Here is a 19994-nt window from a genome sequence, read left to right on the forward strand (position 1 = left end):
TATGTCCAGCTGGGTCCTTGTCACCTGCTATGGCTTCTGAGGTATGAGATCTTGTGCAAGGGTTGGTGGTGCTGATTAGGAATTTGATTTTGGATGTGGTGACACACAAAATGAAGGCTAGAGCTCAGAATGAGTAGGTCAAGAACAACCCTGGAGGGGAATTAGGCTCAGCAGCTTGGCTTAAGGGGGCTACATCTACCAAAAGTACTCACCTTCTCCCTAGGATTCTTTGGGGACAGAGGCTGCATGACCCTAAATCTAGAATGGCCTGGGCCTGACTCCCACCAGCTAGGCTGGTTGGTGCCTGGCTACCACTCCCACCCAGTGCCAGCTTCCTCCACGTTTAAATTGGTCACAGGCTCTGCCCTCTACATACCTGACTGCATCAAGAAGCAGGGCAGAGCTTTATCCTGGGCATAAATTGAACTCTGTTCAACCTATGAGAAGGGACATGCCAAGAAAAATCATACGAGCCTCCAGATTTTGTCCTATGTCATCAGAAGAGGAACAATCCAGCTAAAGAGAGAGCTTACCACCCAAGAGTGCATTCTGGTGTGTCTTCTGGGAAAGAGCTAATGTGGACTGTATGGCTTGAAGATGGTAACAGCATTGGTGGGGCAGGACTTTAGTGTTTTATCTAAAAGATTGGTCTATTTGTTTTGGGTTTTAAAGACAGGGTCTCACATGCTCTGCTCTGGCTGTTCTCAAACTTCGTTGATTGAGGATGACTTTGAGTCCTATTCTGTCTCCACTAACGAGTGCTGGTACTGGAGGTGTGCATTACCATGCCCAACTCCATCGTGGTTTAGAGAAAGCTAAAGTAGGAGGATCAGGAGTTCAAGGTCAATGGTGGATACGGGAGATCCTGACTCAAAAGAAAGATACATAAGTACCTAGGAACTGAACTGCTCGGACAGGCTGTCTCTTAGATACACTTAGCTCTTCAGAACTTCACTGCTTGCTTCTCATGCATCTGGAGGCCTGCAGGCCACCTCTACACTTGGCTGCTGGGCTCCAAGCCCAGTTCCCGCCACAGCCGGGCCTCCCGGAAGAGGAGGTGCCTGCTCCGAAGCCTCCGGGGTGTGGCCGCTATCCAGGGAGCGTCCCTGTCCATCCACCCGTTTGTCCCCGCCAGGAGCCTCGGCACACGTGCACAGGTCCCAGGTGGGTGGATAAGAAGCAAGGGCTTGGATTTCGCCTGAGGAGGCCAAAGTGGCACACGAACAGGTGCTCTGGGCGCCTGCGACTCCTCCTCCGTCTTCTCCCCGTTACCCGCTTCGCAACAGGGGGCGCCCTGACCACTGCGGCCCTGAGCTTACTGCTACCCTAGGTCAGTAAGGGAATCGCGCCTTGAAGGGTGTGCCAGGACCGCATTGGAAGCACTTCCGTTGTGTCTGGCAAAAACCTGGAATTTGAGTTTTTAAGTGGAAGGTAAACGGGGGCGTCTTCACACCCTCTTTCCTCAGCAGGGTCGGAGTTTCCACAATGGGATGGGCAGGGGATGCAGGCTGTACGCCTCGTCCGCCTATACGGCCTCGGCTCGCGTCCGAGCGCCGCGTGATCATCGTGATCTTCCTCGGCCTGCTACTCGACCTCCTGGCGTTCACACTGTTGCTGCCTCTGCTGCCTGGACTGCTTGAGAGGCACGGCCGCGAACAAGTGAGCCCCTCCCCCAAGGCGGGAGCTCTCCCTTTGCCTAGCCTATCACGGATTCATCCAGCTGGAGTTGCTTTTCTGTTACCCAGGACCCCCTCTATGGCTCCTGGCAGCGTGGGGTAGACTGGTTTGCCACAGCCATCGGGATGCCAGCGGAGAAGAGGTACAACAGCGTCCTGTTCGGAGGTATGTCGCTGTGTGCCGTGCTGGGGCCCACAGCCTTTTCTTAGAGAGCTAGTTCGGCCTAGATTCCTGGTCAGTCATCCTCTCCTCCCCGGGTTCCTGCCTCCTTTAACTGGCAGGCCTGTTTTGTTTGTTGTCTTGGTTGGTTGGCTTTTTTTTTATAATTGAGGCCACCTGAGCTTCAGTCGAAGACCTGTGAGTATAGGGCTAAGTGTGGTCTACACTCTAGGACTGATCCTCTGTCTCACAGGTCTCATCGGCTCAGCCTTCTCCCTCCTGCAGTTCTTCTCTGCACCACTCACAGGAGCTGCCTCTGATTACCTAGGGAGGCGCCCAGTGATGATGATGTCCCTGGTAAGCCTCTGGACACAGCTGTCAACAGGCAGAGAGGGGAGCATGCAGCTGTGGGGTTCCCCTGCCCACAGTGAGCTCTCATCCCTTCTAGAGGGACTTTCTGGCCCCTGGTGTTACACTTAAGGAAGGCACAGGGACACAAGTGGTCTGAGGGTTGTTATGTGTTTGCCTGCCTTACTCTGGGTGCTTCCTGGCCTCAAGTGACTGATCCTGCCACTTGGCCTCCACCCATTGGCAGACAGGTTTGGCCATCTCCTATGCCGTGTGGGCTACCTCTCGGAGCTTTACGGCCTTCTTGGCCTCCAGAGTGATAGGAGGCATCAGCAAGGGGAACGTTAACCTCTCCACAGCCATTGTCGCTGACCTGGGCTCACCTCCGACCCGCAGCCAAGGCATGGTGAGTGGACAGACCCAGGGAAACAGAGACTGATGTCTGGGCTTCGGACTCCATGCCTAGCTGAAGTCATCTTTTCCCTAGGCAGTCATTGGGGTAGCCTTCTCCCTGGCCTTTACTCTGGGTCCCATGCTCGGAGCATTCCTGTCTGTGGAAATGGTTCCCTGGATCAGCCTACTCTTTGCCGTCTCCGACATGTTGTTCATCTTCTGCTTCTTGCCAGAGACACTGCCACAGGAAAAGCGGGTACGCCCTGGTCCAGGGAGGGTGAGGGCCATTGTCAGGGGAGACTGGCTGCCCTCAAGCCCATCGCAGCACCTCCTGGGTTCCCTGGATCTTGGCCCCTACTGCCTCACAGGTCCTGGTCCTTGAATTGCCAGGCTACGTGCTCCCAGCCTCCTGGCCAGCCTTCCCTTCCTCCCACAGGCGTCTTCTGTCACCTTGGGCTTCCACACTGCTGCCAACCTGCTCAGCCCCCTGGCCCTGCTTCGTTTTGCAGCTGTAGCTCACAGTCAGGATCCACCTACTGAGGACGGTAAGGAGGCTACCGCTCATGAGCGCTCAAGTCACGTCTCAACTACCCACTGTGGACAAAGATCAACCCGTGGTCTCTGTTGACTTGCAGGGCTCAGAAACTTACGCCGTTTGGGTCTCGTCTACTTCCTCTACCTCTTCCTGTTCTCGGGCCTGGAGTACACGCTCAGCTTCCTTACACACCAGCGCTTCCAGTTCAGCAGGTAGGTCTCCATCTTAAAGGGGCTCCGCTTGAAGGTCCTCAGACCCCAGGTCCAGGAACCCTCCCAGCATTCTGGCTGCCCTTGCCCATCCCCCGGGCAGTTTGGTGACCTAGGGGGCTAGGTGCTCACCCTCCACCTCCTAGCCTGCAGCAGGGCAAGATGTTTTTCTTCATCGGCCTCACCATGGCCACCATACAGGGCACCTACGCCCGGCGGATCCGCCCTGGCAAGGAAGCTGCAGCCGTGAAGCGGGTAAGGGACGTACTTTCTCTACAGTGAGGACAGGTGGTGTGCTCAACTCCTGGCAGGCTGTAAACCCAGTCCTGAGATCTTCTGTTTTCCCTAGGCAATGTTGCTGCTGGTGCCAGCCTTCCTCTTAATCGGCTGGGGGCACTCACTGCCTATGTTGGGCTTGGGACTGATGCTCTACTCCTTCGGTGAGTGGGCTTTGCCAGGGCTGGTGTAGACAGCCTCATGCCTCTCCTGGGCTAACAGGTGCCTCCCAATACTCTCCCACCAGCTGCCGCTGTTGTAGTGCCTAGTCTGTCCACCATGGTCTCCAGCTATGGTAAGAGCCCTCCCCGAACGGCTACTCAAGGTAGGAGAAAGCAAACAGGCACCTGACAAGTCCTCCCCCATCAGGTTCTCCAGGACAAAAAGGCACAATCATGGGCATACTGCGGAGTCTAGGTGCCCTAGGTAGGGCAGTGGGGCCCATAGTGGCCGCCTCAGGTAAGTGCCACCGGCTGGCACTGAGGACTTCCTGGCAGCTGAGGGGAGCGGGTCAGGAAAAGGGTTGTGGAGAGCCTGGCTGAGCACCTCTCTCTCCACAGTGTACTGGCTGACTGGGGCCCAGGTCTGTTTCACCGTGTGCTCCGCGCTCTTCCTGCTGCCCTTCTTACTCCTGCAGAAGCTGCAGCATCCAGCACAGACTCCCAAGGAGGAGTAGCTGAACTGTCCTGCCGTCCACTCCTAGCACACTCCTTCCTCAGGGCCCAGGGAGGCCTGCCACATTCCTCCTCTCAGGATGGCAACCCAGCAGGAAGTCTGGGCAGCCACGTCCTTTTCTTACTCCAAAGCCTTTTAGGCTTCTGATTTTTTTAATCTCTCATTCTTCTGAATGACCAAATAAAGCAGCTGTTTTGTACCAAGTGCTGCTCTTTTGTCTCACTATTCTTTGACAATTGTGTACTGAATGTTATATGATAATAACTACCCCATTGAAGAACTACTTTCTAGCAACCCTCCCCTCTTTTGTTGGTGGCCCACTGGAATTTAATTAGTATGGGTACGGTGTGGGGTTATTTACTAGAGCATGGACCACATCACTGTAGTGAATGACACCCCTCCCCCAGCAACCTTAACTTTTTTTCTTATGTGAGCACACTGTCACTCTATTCAGACACATCAGAAGAGGGCTTCAGGTCCCATTACAGATGGTTGTGAGCCACCATGTGGTTGCTGGGAATTGAACTCAGGACCTCTGGAAGAGCAGTCAGTGCTCTTAACCTCTAGCCCCAACTTTAACTTCTAATGGGAAGGGTAAGGCCTACCAAGCTCCTCCCCCATCAATGATAGAATGCTGCCAGACCCTAATTTCAGGATAGGCCATTCTGTACCCAAAAAGGCAGCTGTAGGTATAAGGTACAGGGGCCCCAGTAGTTAGTTCATAGCTATTGGTGACATCTGGGCAAGAATTAAGCTTGGGCTGGAAAGATGGCTCAACAGTTAGGAGCACAGGCTGCTCTTCCAGAGAACTTGGGTCGAATTCCCAGAACCTACATGGCAGCTCACAATGTCTGTAACTCCAAAGGCACCATCACACAGACATGTATGCAGGAAAAACAAAATATAAATAAGTAAACAAATGAAAAATAAAACTTAAAAAGTCAGGCCGTGGTGGCATACATGTTTGACCCCATCACCCAGGAGGCAGAGGCAGGAGGATTTCTGTGAGTTCAAGGCCAGCCTGGTCTACAGAGTTCCAGGACAGCCAGGCTACACAGAGAAACCCTGTCTCAAACAAACAAAACTTAAAGAAGAAAAGGCTCTGAGTTCCTAACACAGGACAAACACTTAGGGAACCCTATTTTAGGGTCAGGAAGGTTTGGCCACCTAGCAGACAAGGAGGGTACCTGCCACCAAGGCTCAGGTTTTCCTGACATCCATGCACACAACATAGAACAGACATACATGTCTAGATACACACGGACAGACACACAGCTAAATAAACTGAGGGAACAAAGGCATAAAAATACAAAGTTGCTTCCCAACCTTAGACAAAGAAACTGCTTAAAGACTTTTATTTGTGAGTAAGACCTGTTAAGACGAGGAAAGGACACACAGGACCTGTCCTCCAAGTCTGTCCATATATGCAGCGATATTCCGTGTGTAATACAAAGATTAGACTACAAAAGTGAGAAGTCATTGCATATGTGGGATAAAGGAAGGGCCAGAAGGAGGACGAGGAGGAGTCCAGATGAGGGGACTCAGGACCAGGTGAGAGCTCAGGCCACCGTGGTGACTAGTGGGACTAGCAGTACAGCAGGCTGTGGGGTCCTGCTTGGTGCCCCATTGGGAGATCACAGGGTTCTGTCCACATCCGAGCACCCGCTCTATGAGGCCCAACCCGGCAGGGGCGTGGAGGGCCCCAGCAGGCTCCCTCTCCTAGTCAGGCTGGCAGTGGCAGCTCCTGGAACAAGGCCCCTTAGGATTCCACCTGACACTCGGCTTCCCCACTCACTAAAGCAGTTTCAAGCCCTTTTCCAGGGATGAAAGTTAGGTAAAAATTCATAAGGGATGACCAAGGAGGTCACGGGCTCCGTGAATGATGCAAGACATTAGATGGCACCTCCAAAGCCAGCTTCAACCATGAGTTACCATCCCTATCAAAACCAGGGCATCGTTCAGACTGAGTTACGGTCCCTGTTCCTACAAAACCTCCCCACACAAGTCAAGAGTGTTCTGCTGCAGTCTGTCATAGGCTCTACAACAAAAACTAACGCAAAAAGTGGCCTGTTCAAGTTCACAGTAAAAATGGAGGCTAAATCGCAAACCTGCTGAAACAAAGTTTTAGAAAGGACTCTTCCCCCTCCTGGTATCTGTTCCCTAAGATGGGAATGCAAGACCCCGGTAAGGTCAACTATGAGCGCCTGAATGTGGTTTTGGTCATGGGGTCATCAGTTAGACCATGCATAGCGTTGTGCTGGGTATACAAAGGGTTGCTCACTGCTAGGGCAGCAGGCTTAACCCATGTCTTTAAGGCAGCCACAGTGCCCTGGGCCGCGGATGGACATGAGAGTGTTTTCTCAGACCATGGCTGGGGTATGTGGATACCTGTGTATGGGGATAACTGACATCACGGAGCAGAGGATGCCAGCAAAGCCGAGTCCAAATCAGCCACCTGAGACTCCACAGGGTGGAGGGAAACTGAGCAGACAATTCAATACTCACGACAGAAAGGAGAGTGAGAGGCAAGGCTCAGGAGGGTGACGCTGTAACCAGAGCTGGCAGAAGCCTCCTATGCCTTCCAGCCAGGACCAGGATTCAGTGTCCCCCTCCTGCAGGGGGGCACAACTCACAGGTGCAGGCTAAGCCCAACTCCCCACAGAACCCAAGGCCCAGGGTAGAGGGGCTGAGCACACACTGGGTTAGCACTGGTGCAGGGGCTGACCATACATGGGAGGGGGCTCTAGTTACATGGAGGTCTTGGCTTTTTGCATTCCATTACACGAGAGGACAGAACACAAGACAGAGGAGGGAGTCCTGGCAGAGCCAGGCCTTCAGACACGACAGTATGCAGGGTGGGCCTTCAGGAGTCACTCTTCTTCTTGCTCTTCTTCAGGAAGGACGGGGTGCGGAACTTCTTCTTCTTCTTGGATGGGGACTTGCCTGGAGACCCGTCGCTGCCAGGGTCCATGGGAGACCCCTCCTCAGTGGCAGGGGAGGCTACCTCTTCAGCTCCTGGAGCTGAGGCTGAGGCTGGCTCAGGGTCAGCCTCAGCAAGGGGCTGAGTGGTGTCTGGGGAAGCATGGGCTTCCTCTGCCACTGTTGGGAAGGCAAGTGCTTCTGAAGGCTCATCAGGGGAGAGGTCAGGGGGAGTCGGCTTGGAGGTGGTGGCATCGCTGCCATCCCTGGATGTTGGCTCCTGGGGAAGGCCTGATGGGCGACCATGAAAGAGATGAGTTAAAATTTGGACAGAGCAGCTGGAAATAAGAGCATGAGCCAGAGCTTCCAACCCCTGGTAGTTTCTAGGCATTCCCTAGATCAAAACCTTGACACTACCCTACGACTGGATATAGCACATTATGAAATGTAGACTCAATCTCAGAGGGGTTCTAGTACCTTCTCATGAAGAGCAGGCAGACAGGAGCCAGAGCTATAGCCTGCCACTTCTGCAAAAAGGCCACATTAGGACACGTTACTCTACTGGACAATGAAGAGAGGTTTGCTGGTGTATTAGTGTCCAGGAATTAAGTCTAAATTTGGTTCTACAACACTGGGTCTCCCCCATGACAGCCAGTAGAAAACTAGGAGTCAACTATGAGAGCCCTTACGCAATAATATCAAACTATGGTTAGCTATGAGATGAACTGTGAGACAGGCTGCCCTCACAATTCGAACAGCTAAACAGAAAGAGCAAACGCAACAGAGTGAAGGAAGGTTCCACCTAGGGCACAGCACGGATCTACATGACCAGGGACACCACTATTACAGATATTTAGTCTGTAAAATTATAAGTAATCGGCATGTTAGGCAACACCAAACCGTTTAGTACTTAAAAATCAAGCCAAAGATCAGGACCAAGAGCAGCTGAGCTAAGCATGGGTTAGGAGCAGCCTGGGCACTGAAGGCTCCAAGCCTCAAACCTGAGTGCTTAAGCTCGGGAGGCTGGAGATGCCCCAGGAGAGCGCCCTGATGGCTATCCTCCGACCCAGGATAACTGGGAGAGAGAGGACGGCAAGCCCATAGGCTCCATACACCCTAGCACCAGGGCTCTCTCTGCCAAGCTCACTGCAAACCAACTATCACTCCAGCCAAGCTGTCCATCCCAACTTAAGCACAGGTTCAAACAAACTTCCATAAATATCAGTTAGCAGAATCCACCCTGTCAGAACCCAGTCTGATCTACTCCTGACCCTTTATGGCAAAAGCACCCCACTAAGCAATCAAGAAATAGGCTCAGAAGTTAAAGTTTTCTGAGGCCCAGAGTATGCTGAGCACCACTGGAGCATCCTGGGAAGCCGACCCCACCCTTCAGCTTTCTAATGACCAAGTGGGTCACTGAGAGACTGGTCATATTAATGAAGCCTTATGTTTTTATTTGGATATACAGAAAACATAAGCAACAGAGAAGCAGGAAAGCGAGGCACAGCGCAAGCACCTGGTTAGAGCAGAGGCAGGCGCGGGTACTTACTAGGGTAACAGGTACTCTTTAGCACATCCGTCTCCTGCTGTAAGGCGGCCACAAGAAAGAAAGCACAAGTAGAGAATCTATGCATTCAGTCACAGCCATTGGGTTACATAAGAAGAAAGGCCAAGCCACTCTTATAGACCACAGACTAGGGTGAGGGGAGCCAGGAGACATAGACAAACATGGGAGACTAAGGGACAAACATGTCACGTGTTGGACCACACAACACATACATGCGGTGGCCTGAGAGGCAGAGGGGCACGTACGGCACTCTCAGAGGACTGATTAGTACAGCAGGCCTAGAGTCCTGCAGCCCCACACACCTGAAGGCACTGAGGTGTCAATGGACTCTGGTCAGTGCTGGGAGTGTGCAGACAAAGGGCAAAACGGACATGACAAGACGGTGGGCAACATCCCTGAAGTGTGCCCTCCCCCACTCTCAACAGCTCACACTATCTTGCTCAGGTTGCCCTAGACAGAGCAGGGACCGGAGAAACAGCTGGTTCCAGACCTTTGTGCAGCACTGAGTTTGTGGGAATGCTACACGTCATCCATGTCCATGGATGACGTCCACATTCCATTGCCAGTGCACACAGGCCATGCAGCCCTTCCCAGCAGGGCAGCCACAATGCCTCAACACAGGACTCACCTCCTTCAAGCTTGACGGGAGTGCTGGGCGGAGTGTTGGGAACAGCTGACTGGTCTGGAGGGCTCTTCTCTTTCTGCTCTCTTGTCTCGTCCAGGTTCTCTACAGATGTAAGTAAAGGGAGCATGAGGTGTGGAAACTGCACATGGGTGCTCTCCCCCTTCCTCGGCAGCAGAGCAGCCGGCCTGCTGGCCTGCCAGCCCCTTTCAGGCTGCAGAGATGCCCAGGATGCACCTCAGGGAGCAAGATGGGCCCCCAGCCTGGGGTCTGCTCTTATCCACACAACTGAGATACTGACTGAATTTCAAAAACTACCAGCGGTGGCCTCCAACTAGCAGCTACCCTACTTCAGCCTTTTAAGTGCTAGGACGATAGGCGTGAGCCACCACAACTGGCTAATTTCTGCTCTTATTACAAAGACAATCTTCAGGGCAGAAGGACAGCTTAGCAAGTAAAAGCAACTAACACACAGCCTGACAACCTGAATTAAACCTGGGAACACATACATCCCACAAGTTGGCATCTGACCTCCACACACCCACATGGCTGGCACCTGTATGTCTACATTCATACACACACGCACACAAAATAATTTAATTATTCAAAGAGAATCTTCCAGTCAGAGATGTCATGTGCCTGACTGTTGGCCATGTCCTGTATGAGTGCGAAACCTTCTGGATACAAACAACAGCTGTACCAGTCAACCAGGAAGTCACACAAGCATTACTAGGATTTTAATTTCTTACATAAAATGCTTCCCACAAATAATCTGTTATGTGTACGCACACAAGTATACAGAGCACCTGTGGAGGCCAGTCCTCGCCTTCCACAGTCTCTGAGACGGTCTCATCTTTGTTGTGTGGCGCTGTGCACTCCAAGCTAGCTAACCCTAGCTCTGGGAGAGGCTGTCTGACGCATGTGCTACTGTGTCTGGCTTTCACATAGACTCTGGGGATCCAAATGCATCAGGTTTGCGCAGCAAGCCAGAGCACTGGATCACCCCAGACACCCACATAATTCAGACTCGTCAACTCCAGCGTTGCTTTAATTTCCTAAAGTGAACTAGACTGATGAAGACCAAAGGAAAAGATATAGGAAACTGGGGCCCCAGATGCAGAAAACCCCAAGTTTACTTCTCATTTAAGGGAAAAAAATAAATTATATATATATATATATATATATATATATATAAACTTTATCAATTCTTCTCAAATCTCCACCTTTCACATAAAAATCTTCCCTCAGTAGAAGGTTCCCTAAGATGACCAGGTCTGTGAGTGAGAAGACCCCCTGGCTACAAAATACCCACATGCTGTCAACCAGGAAGTCACACCAGAATTACTTAGGTTTTTAGTTTCTTATATAAAACATCTCCCACCAATAATCTATTGTGTGTGCTTACTGTGAACACTACAGTCCTAAGCTCATCAAAGTCTCTGACACAAATTCAGCTCTGACGGGTGAGCAGCTGGCCTGGCCTTCTAGGACAAAGGCTACTGATGCCCTCCTGAGAGAACAATGGGAAGAGCTCCTCTCCACAGCCCAGGATTTACCCTCCTCCACAAGCTCCCTCTGCTGCCAGCAGACACTGAGCATCTGAGGAACCACTTTTCACATAACTCATTTCTTCAGCGACTACACAATGCAATGCTTAATCTAAAACAAGGCCAAATAAGGTTAAGCTGGATCAAGTGAGACAGTCATCATCGGTGCCCTACAGCCCAGGAGGGTGGTCCACGCTGTACACTAAGAACTGTCCGCAAGGCTATGCCTGGGAGGGCAGCTGAGGAGCACCCTTGGTATGCAGTACACAGGACTAGACACAGCTCGGCGTGAATGCTCATGAGTACAGCATCTCTGCCCAGGCTCCTGCGAGTACCAGTAAATGGTCCCAGTGGATGGTGAACAGACAACTCGGGGAGAGGGTCCCACGGCCTAGAGGCCTGCTTCTCCAGTTCTCAAAGGTCAGGATCTGGTTTTCGAGGGCTGGAGGTACTTGTTCTGTCGAGTTCTGACACTTGCCCTACTATCTGCTTCCATTTGTTGTCAAACTGTTCTGTAACTTTCGATAAAATCATTTTGACAAAAAAGATTGTCAAAAGAGTTGAAAAGGGGCCACAGCAGCAGGCAGTGCTATTCCTGACGTGGTCTGGAACACACCGGAGCAGTCAGCATACTAACTCACACCCCAGGACCACCCCTGGACAGGAGCATTCACAACCTTATAACTCATAGCCTATGGGCACAGGACAGGTTATGGAGAAAGACTATGCCAAGCTATGAGAGCCGTTGTAATGAGTACGTTCATCTGCACTCGGACCATGGTCCAACCAAAAGCCTCAATTCTGAGACCTGAAAACTCACAGACCCCGACCCGCTCCCAGACTTTGCCATGTACACCCTGCTCCCATAGTTGTCACTCCTCCCAGCCGCAGGCTCTTCTCGAGCAACTGGGAACCAGCCCGTTACCCAGGGAGGTAAGGATGAGTTCAGATGTCTGCACACACAACATCTGAATGGTATCTGCACCATCAATCAATGAAGCAGGAGGCCTCTTCTCAGGGAAATGCTGGCAGAAATACTGCATGAATAAAGAGTAAGTAATTGCCTAAACATAATACTGAAGAGCTTTCTCAATAACTAATCCAAATTGGTAACATCAAGTGGACAGAAACGACCAGCACTGCACACAGGAGGAACAGCTTTGGTGCTGAATCCTCTAACTCACTCTTCTCTGCAGCTCCTGGAAGAGCAGAGGCCAAACCCTAGCAGAACCCTGTTTTGTGACGGAATACATGCATTTGGGACCCACCATGGCCGAGGGTGCCTCACACAAATCCATCTTGACATGCACCGTTCCCTTTGTGTTTAACCTTGTAATTCTTTCTGTGCAGCACAAAGGTTAGAGTAGGACTGTGAGGATATACTGCTCAGGACTTTACCAAACAAGACTTGTGCTTCGTGCACAAGACTTTTCTCACACAGAGAAGCTTCTGGACACTTTCTCCTGCTTTCTGGGGCTGCCCTACATCTAGACCTCAGGAGCACTCACCTTCAGAGCCCTTCTGCTTCCGCTCCACCTCTCGGCGGTATTCCTCTAGTTCACGGTCGGTGAGCGTGTTGAAGGGGTTGGGACCTGTGGTGCTCACAATTACATGGGGCTGGTATTCCTTCTCAATGATGGCTTTGGAGGCCGTCACGAGCTCCCCCTGTAAAGCAGAGAGACTTGGTATACAGGAGTCTGGCCTGGTGGAACCTCCCTCCCCCCCCAGGAACACATCAAGCAGGGGGAGATAGGGACTTCTCGGGAGCACATAGACAGAAGACTGTACCACTTGGCCCAGTGGGGCCTCCCTCTTCCTGAGCAGACAGCAGCAGAGGTGGAGAGGTCTTTTTCAGGAGTGCACAGACATTCCAGGACTACACTGCCAGGGCCCATGGCCAAGGCAGATTTCAAAAGCAAAGGCACCAACTGAGGTGCAGTGGGGAGCACACATGCCCTGGAGAAGCAGCCTCGTCTGCCCACTGCAGACAGCAATGGCAAAGGACGACCTGGGTACCACACTAAGCGATCCATTCCCGTGTGACCTCAGAAAATGTTACTCTACAACAACCAGGGCAGAGCCTATGGGGGTTTGTTTACGTTCTTTGGTTGTGTTTTGTTTTTGGGAGACTAAGTCTCACTATGTAGATCTGGCTGTCCTGGAGCTGATGCTGTAGACCAGGCTAGCCTCGAACTCACAGAGATCCACCTGCCTCTGCCTCCTGGGACTGAAGGATTGCAGCACTGTGCCCTCTGACGGACTGGCTTACAGCCTGCTCCTGCACTTACCCCACAGACCTCAGACTTATCCCTAACAAAAGATCCCCAAACAGCAAGTCTGCCTGACAAGTCTGGAAACTGAGAATATACGACACAAAAAGCAAGCAAAGCACTAATGTAGCTCTCCTGCCAAACATGACAAACCGAAAAGGAGCTATGGCCACAGTGGGAGCCAGAGGGCAGCCTGCCCCACCCCACAGCAGGGGAGGAAAGAGGCCCCCAAGTACTTAAGTCACAACCCAGAAAACACAGCACGCATGTGATTAGATGACAGCTTAGGAAACAAGGAACCCAAATCACTCAGATGGTAGGCCTGGAGCCTCAGCTCACACACTGGGGCAAGGGGTGAACACCAGAGGCAATCAGTGTGAGCGGCACTGGCTCTTAGAGACTGTCAACCCACACCAGCAACTATTCTTCAGGCACGGGCTGGAGAAGCTGGTGTCTGTCTGGGTTAAACAGGAGACAAAGTATTTAGAGTACTCCTGTGTAAATGGTGGCAAAGACCCCGGAACCCCAGGAAAGAAGGGCAAGCACACTGAACAGGCAGCGTTGCTGACGAGCCTGGAGACTCATGAAGAAGGGACCCTCCCTCAGGTCTGGCCTGAAAATGACTGACTGGCTTTTCATTTATAAGTAGCTTGGCCACTGCAAGACAGAAAAGAATCTGAATTGTCACTTGCTAATGCTGGTTGAAACAAATCCCTTCCTGTCCAAAGGCCACACTCAGCCTTAATATCCACAAAAAGATCCGACTAGCAAGACCCTCCATGCAACTGCGTTCTGTAAACACAGCAGTGTGCTGGCTGCCACTGCTCAAACAAAATGAGAGCAGTAACAGGAGAAGCATGTCCAAGCTCATGCAATCAAATGACAGCAGGCATCCACTGTCACTACATTCTGACGTCCTACAGGTAAAGCAAAGTCCCCGTGCTAGATCGGCTGGCCCTCAAGAAGCACACAGCAGACCTTCCACCAGCCGAGGTGTTGAAAGACCAAATGTAAACACATGTCAGGCAGCCTCTGACTAAGTGAGAACTCAGTGAGTACAGCAGCCAGGACTAAGAAGACAAGACCATGAAAGGTTGGTATCACCATACTCCTGGCTGCCCAACAGGAACTCCAAGCAATATAGAGACCTAGTAGCTACTTCTGTACCTGATTAAAGCCTCCGACCGAACAAAAACTGTGCGCACCTGGGTTAGTGACGGGACCTCTCAGAACAGCAGGTGCTCATCGGTAAAGACTTGAGGTGAGCTTTTTAGGCTCTTCACTTGTCCACTTCTACTCCTAGACACGCTTTCTCTTTTTCTAAGGAGCTATTTCTGTTCCATCTTAACTTAAAAAGCATGACTTTCTCTCTCTCCCCTCCTTGCAGCTGCCAAGATTTTCAATTAATTAAAAAAAAAAAAAACAACAAAACTCTTAATTAAGCTGCCCATGAGCTAGAGAGAGAGGAACACGGGCCATGAACATACTAGGTACCCATAAGGTCAGAGGTCCAAGAGATAGGCTTACTCCCTTGGCATTTCTGCCACAGCATGAAGAGCAAGCCGGAGTGAAGTCCCTGAAGACACAGAAAAGCTCACAGCACAGACCGAACTGCAGATTCCTTCCCGAGAAGATGTCAGCATACCCTTAATACCCTTGTCTCTACCACTTACTGAACCTGCAGCAAAACCCAGAAGGTGGCCCAGATTTTTACAGCTTCCCCATTGGACTGTGCAAAGCTCAAGTGGAAAAGGCTCCAGAATCTCCTCCACCCAAGGACAGCAATCCCAGCACTGTGTGAGCAGCCAACAGCGTGGAAAAGTCCAAGGCTAAGCAATTTCTTCCCCAAAAACCCACAAATTCCCAAGTCTCAAAAGTCTGTTTCCTCAAGAGATGCAAGTGTCCGTGTGTCTGCCTCACTGGGAGGGAGTGTTTAGGACAAGGGCTGTTCTACACTGAGCCAAGCAAACCCTTCCTTTCTGAAGCTGCTTTTGTCAGGTATTTTGTTGCAGCAACGAGAGAGGTAACTAGCGAGGAAACGTAAATGTGTGAGACGCTGGAGTAATAACTTTCATACAAGCTAGGTGTGTGGTTGGGTGGTCTGCCTATCTGTCCTAAGAAGCCCTGTTATATCCACATCTTAAGGTGCTCCCCAACACAACTACGGATGCTAGGGTTGGCCTGCAAAGTGTCCTACTGGGAACATACATGAACCTGTGCAGACAAGTACCCAGGTGACCTGCCCACGTCGTCATCGATGAAGAACCAGCCCAAAATGTATCCTCTAAAGGAGCTGGCTACACTGATGCTTTCCAAATTGCCAAGAAGTTAAAACCTACGAAATGCACAGGACCCCAAAAACAGTGCAGCGATTGTGACTGTGAATCAGCTGCAGCCCACAAGGCAGGATCAGACCGTAGACGAGCATATGGGGTGTGCAGACCATACACAGCTCCACATACAGCAGATAAAGACTATTGTTAAGTTAGAGGATCACATGATGTATGGCCAAAAGAAGCAACGGGAAAGACAAGCTGGAGGGTAAAGAGCATCCTTCCCCTGATCTCTGACAAATTCCTTCAAAAGGTAAGGAGAAATGAATATAAAAATGGGAAGACAGACTCATTTAATACCTAAATATGTAAAACAATGTTACCAGGAGTGAGTCCAGGCAGGAACTGAGGAACTCAATATACATTTAACTCTATCTGGCAATCAGAATAGCTTTAAACAATACACAGCAAGTGTGTAGAGAGAAGCGAGCCTGGAAAGACCCAACTTCAAGCTCTGATCCATGCATCAGCCACTTTCATGTTTTATTTATTTATTTTTATTTTATTTATTTATTTATTTTTGAGAAAGGGCCTCACTGTGAGCCCTGAATTGCTGGCTGTACCGCTGTGCCTTACTCCTTTGTTTGTTGAGTCTGATCTCCCTCTATAAACCAGGGTGGCCTTGAACCCCATGCTCATACATCAGCCAGGTTTTATTTAATGTTAAAAATAAAGGGGTTGGGGACTTAGCTCAGTGGTAGAGCGCTTGCCTAGCAAACGCAAGGCCCTGGGTTCGGTCCCCAGCTCCGAAAAAAAAGAAAAAAAAATAAATGCATTTAATTTATAAGGGTTAACACAGACAGCCGTGTTTTAGTTCTCATCCTTCTGAAAGGCAATCATTAACTGGCTTCTGACTGCTACAATCAAAGCTGAACAAGTGAGGGAGGGTCACAATAAACGCTGCCACTGCCAACAGGGTCCGGACATGCCCATTTGCAACTGGCAACCTATAGTAGGTAAACTCTGAAAGCCAATGGCAAGCACTAACCAAGTTCACATTCAAAACTTCAGAACCGCACCAGGTAGCTCCAGTGAGCCATTTCAAGCAAAAACTTAGAAGGCTGAAAATTGTTTTTAAAAAAGACAACGGGCAGAGCACACCTTCTCTACAATCTCAGAAGACTTAAAGGTCTTTGTCAAGCTGCTCATTAACTACTAAGACAGTGCGGTAGAGGGGAGCTAGTTGGGGGAGGGAAGGGAGAAGAGCACTGTGGACCAATAGGTAGGTAGGGACAGGGCAGTGAGTACCTTTCTAAAAGAGACAGATTTAGCGGGACTAAAGGTCTGCTCTGTACGCTCGAGCCCTTCGATAGTTTCCGTACAGTCAGAGAGGGGTGCGTCCTGCAACAGTAAACTGAGTCATCAGAGCACACCAGGCCCAGCCTTAAAAATATCAACCAAGAAGACAGGATAAAGCCAGCTAAGAGCATGCAGCGGGGGCAGTTGTCAACGGTACAGTTGATGACAGTGGGACGTGCAGACATTGGACATGAAACCAGGACCATAGCTGGCCAATTTAAAAAAAAAAAAAGCAGCAACAGTCATCTACTCCTGCAGTGAGACTCAAAGCATCGATGGCATCCTGATTTCAGAGATAACCACTTACACGACCAGTGTCAGTGTGCCACTCTAGCCCGTGTAAATGTGGATGGACCCATTTACCAGCACACCACCCACTCTGCACCCCAAGCAGCACGCTGTTGCACACATGAGTGTACACCAGGACCAAGTCCGTAGCCCACCCGCCTCCTGGGACGTCCACAGTACTCAGCGGGGACCAGGAACCAACCCGTTTCAAAGCAGTGGCTACGCGCCTTGAGTAGGCATGCACTCTAAGGAGCAGGGCCAGAAGGGTGGGCACACCCTCAGCATGCTTAGACTTGGTCTGTACCTCAAGTAAAGGGTCTGCATTTAAACAAAGACACCCACTGGTCAGGAATACTCACCTCACAACATCATTCTGGTCTTAGTCACCACCCACTATTGTCAGAGACACTATGTTCTCTTACCTGGACGAGGCTTCTGTCCATCATCACACCACACAAAACCTGCGACTGAGGTCCTGCCGTCTTAATGTCCTGTAAGTTCTGCTCTCGAATCTGAGGATAGGAAGAAAAAAGGCCCATGAGCAGTACAGAGAACGGAAGCTGTAACTTCCAGTCCTTTACACACTTAAGACCCCAACCAAATGCAAGCTGCACTTCCGTCTAGGCCCATGATTGACAGGATGGTGAGGACACACCTACTTTAGGGTATTGGCCTAACTGCACAGAGGGTGATGAGCTACTGGCATAATGGGCCAGTAAGTTCTTGACTGCGCATGGCTCTTACAGGGCACTGTACTTAGTTGGTGGGAATCTTTGCTAGGCACTGTTCTCAGTGAGTCTGTGAATGCCAATGGATCCCAGGGTCTAACACAACAAATACAGCTCATGGATGTCTCAATGATCCCCAAAAGGCAAGGGCTGCTGTCTGTTCCTATTAAGATCAGGCCCTGCACTTTCCACACTTTGGAACTGATATCTGAGAAGTGGGGACCCCAAACGATGATCAGAAGCACAAATATGAAAAGCTAACACTACCCATAGCATAGAGCACCCCTCCCAACTGTATACCCACAGCCCGCCAAGTGCAGACAGCAATACGCACCTTGTTCCTCATCTCCTGGACCTCTTTTGGGTTAGTGTTCAATGGGACAAACAGGTTAGGGACAGCAGAGGTGGAGGTTCTATGTCCATCCTCTTTAGTCCACTGGAATATCAAGAATATGTGCAAAGTCAGGATAATGACAACAGTAAGTGACACCACAGCATCCAATCTGTCCAAAAGAGCTCACGTCTGATCATGCACTGAACATCACAGGACGGAACCAATGACCACATTTCCTGGGTCACCCAGTAGAGTCGCCATAGGAGTGTGATGTGACCATTTAAAACAAAAAAAACAACAAGTGATGAGACTCGAGCTCATGAGTGGTAGAAAAGCCATTAAGAGAGCTCACTCAAAGACTGGAGCAAAAAGGCCAGCTACTCAGCTGAGCCTCATAACCCATGGGCCTGCCAGAGGAGCCCCTCAGAGACCATTGGTTCACCGCCCTGAGAGTCACCCAACACCAAAGCCAACTGGAAGCGTGGGATGACAATCATGAGAAGCAATGTGATGCTCCTACCCCAGGGGTAGGCAAAGTCTGCACTGTGAGGCAAGAGTGGGCATCACCAAAGTTTTACATTAAAATAAACGACAGCATCAGAATGTACCGAGTGTAGACTATTCCCACCCAAGAAAAGTACTGTATCAGCACCATACAGTAGCTACCTGGTAGACGATTTTGGTGATGTCAAATATTTTATATAACTTAATACTTTTAAGTGTTACAAAATATCCCAAACAAACTTAAAGCACTTCATGAGTCTTCGAAGGCTGTTTTAGATATCAGTGCATACTGGCCTCATGCTGTTCTTACACTCATCATTATTTTTGGCTCTCCAATAAAATATGAGATTTTTAGCCAATTCTAATACTTAAGCATGAGCAGGCACTGAACAGTAAAACAAGCCATCTTGCAAGTGTTATGCCTTTCAGAATATTTTTGAGAGGCAATAAAAAAGCCATAAACCATAAGAGTTTAAAAGGAAGCAACAAAACCATCAAATGCTTAGCCACTGCGAAGGAGTGTGGAATGGGCGTGGAGCCGTGGGTACTCACTGATGCTTATCCTCTGAGACAAAAATAACTCCAGCATTTTAGTAAAAATAATTTTAGTAAAAACGTTAAAACAGCCACTCAGAAGTTTGAACACATTTGAAAATAGCAATTACTATAAATTAAAATATACCAACCTGGGTGCCCTGCACAGAACCTGTATTACTGCAGACCGGTAAGAACCACAGACATATGCTGACCAGGCCCTTCGAGGCGCATGTTGACTAAATGCCTCAAATAACTTGACTTTTCAAGCTAAGCTCCAGCGCCCACAGCATCTGCTGCAGGTGCACAGTGCAAAGCCTCCAGGCAATGCAGATGCTCACGGCATCAGCAAACTGGGGTTTGTTTATGGGGTACGCTCCATTTTACAAGTAAGTCAAGAAAGGGAGGGCAGGAAGAGAGAAGAGGAAAGTCCCACACCCAAGCCCTGAGGCCAGCTACAGCCATGCAGGCTCCCTGACCCCATGACGAAAAGAAGCATGGAGGCTTCTTCCCACACCAGAACACCCGGAGAAGATAAACCCTTTTTCTCTTCTAAGTGTCTAAAGTGAAAGCACGTTTACAGGGAGACCACTCTCCTGCCTGCTTGTCCCTGCCTGAGCGTGTCATGCACAGTGTCCCTTCACTAGGGACTATGGCAATGGACCTCTGCTACACGCCAGCTCAGTATCTGGGCGGACTGTCCGAGCCTGTACAAAACCATGGCCCATCCATCCTCAGAGGAGTGTTTCAGCACGGGGCATCAAGCATCTCTCAGAG

The 19994-nt window shown here is 50.4% G+C and overlaps 2 protein-coding genes across 19 annotated transcripts in view; one reads left to right on the top strand and one right to left on the bottom strand.

Annotated features, from left to right (window-relative positions):
* The first annotated feature begins 1071 nt into the window (after nucleotides 1-1071).
* Mfsd10 (major facilitator superfamily domain containing 10) lies at nucleotides 1072-4281 on the top strand. Of its 4 annotated transcripts, none has more exons than XM_032916736.1 (13): nucleotides 1072-1330; nucleotides 1467-1659; nucleotides 1746-1842; nucleotides 2090-2193; nucleotides 2432-2590; nucleotides 2672-2833; nucleotides 3014-3122; nucleotides 3213-3324; nucleotides 3468-3576; nucleotides 3671-3761; nucleotides 3845-3892; nucleotides 3967-4056; nucleotides 4158-4281. In XM_032916736.1, exons 2-13 carry the CDS (start codon nucleotides 1486-1488, stop codon nucleotides 4271-4273), a joined length of 1371 nt encoding a protein of 456 aa, XP_032772627.1. In that variant the 5' UTR covers nucleotides 1072-1330; nucleotides 1467-1485; the 3' UTR covers nucleotides 4274-4281. The 4 variants fall into 4 exon arrangements, with proteins under 4 accessions (XP_032772627.1, XP_032772628.1, XP_032772630.1 ...); XM_032916737.1 differs by having other exon boundaries at nucleotides 1470-1659; XM_032916739.1 differs by having other exon boundaries at nucleotides 1074-1164; nucleotides 1470-1659.
* Nucleotides 4282-5599: 1318 nt separating this feature from the next.
* The window catches only part of Add1 (adducin 1), a 57830-nt gene continuing 43435 nt past the window's right edge, over nucleotides 5600-19994 (bottom strand). For 2 of the 15 annotated variants that reach the window (XM_032916986.1, XM_032916988.1), the window contains exons 11-16: nucleotides 18180-18281; nucleotides 17540-17629; nucleotides 16779-16871; nucleotides 12436-12592; nucleotides 9387-9485; nucleotides 5600-7482 (exon numbers count right to left, since the gene is read on the bottom strand). In XM_032916986.1, the coding sequence (XP_032772877.1) occupies nucleotides 7136-7482; nucleotides 9387-9485; nucleotides 12436-12592; nucleotides 16779-16871; nucleotides 17540-17629; nucleotides 18180-18281 (888 nt within the window). In that variant the 3' untranslated portion in view covers nucleotides 5600-7135. Of the gene's footprint in view, nucleotides 7483-8739; nucleotides 8778-9386; nucleotides 9486-12435; nucleotides 12593-16778; nucleotides 16872-17539; nucleotides 17630-18179; nucleotides 18282-19994 lie in introns of those variants that run through there. The other 13 variants (XM_032916993.1, XM_032916999.1, XM_032916991.1 and 10 more) reach the window with 9 other exon arrangements.

The sequence above is a fragment of the Rattus rattus genome, chromosome 11 (genome assembly GCF_011064425.1).
Source record: "Rattus rattus isolate New Zealand chromosome 11, Rrattus_CSIRO_v1, whole genome shotgun sequence".
Lineage (NCBI taxonomy): Eukaryota > Metazoa > Chordata > Mammalia > Rodentia > Muridae > Rattus > Rattus rattus.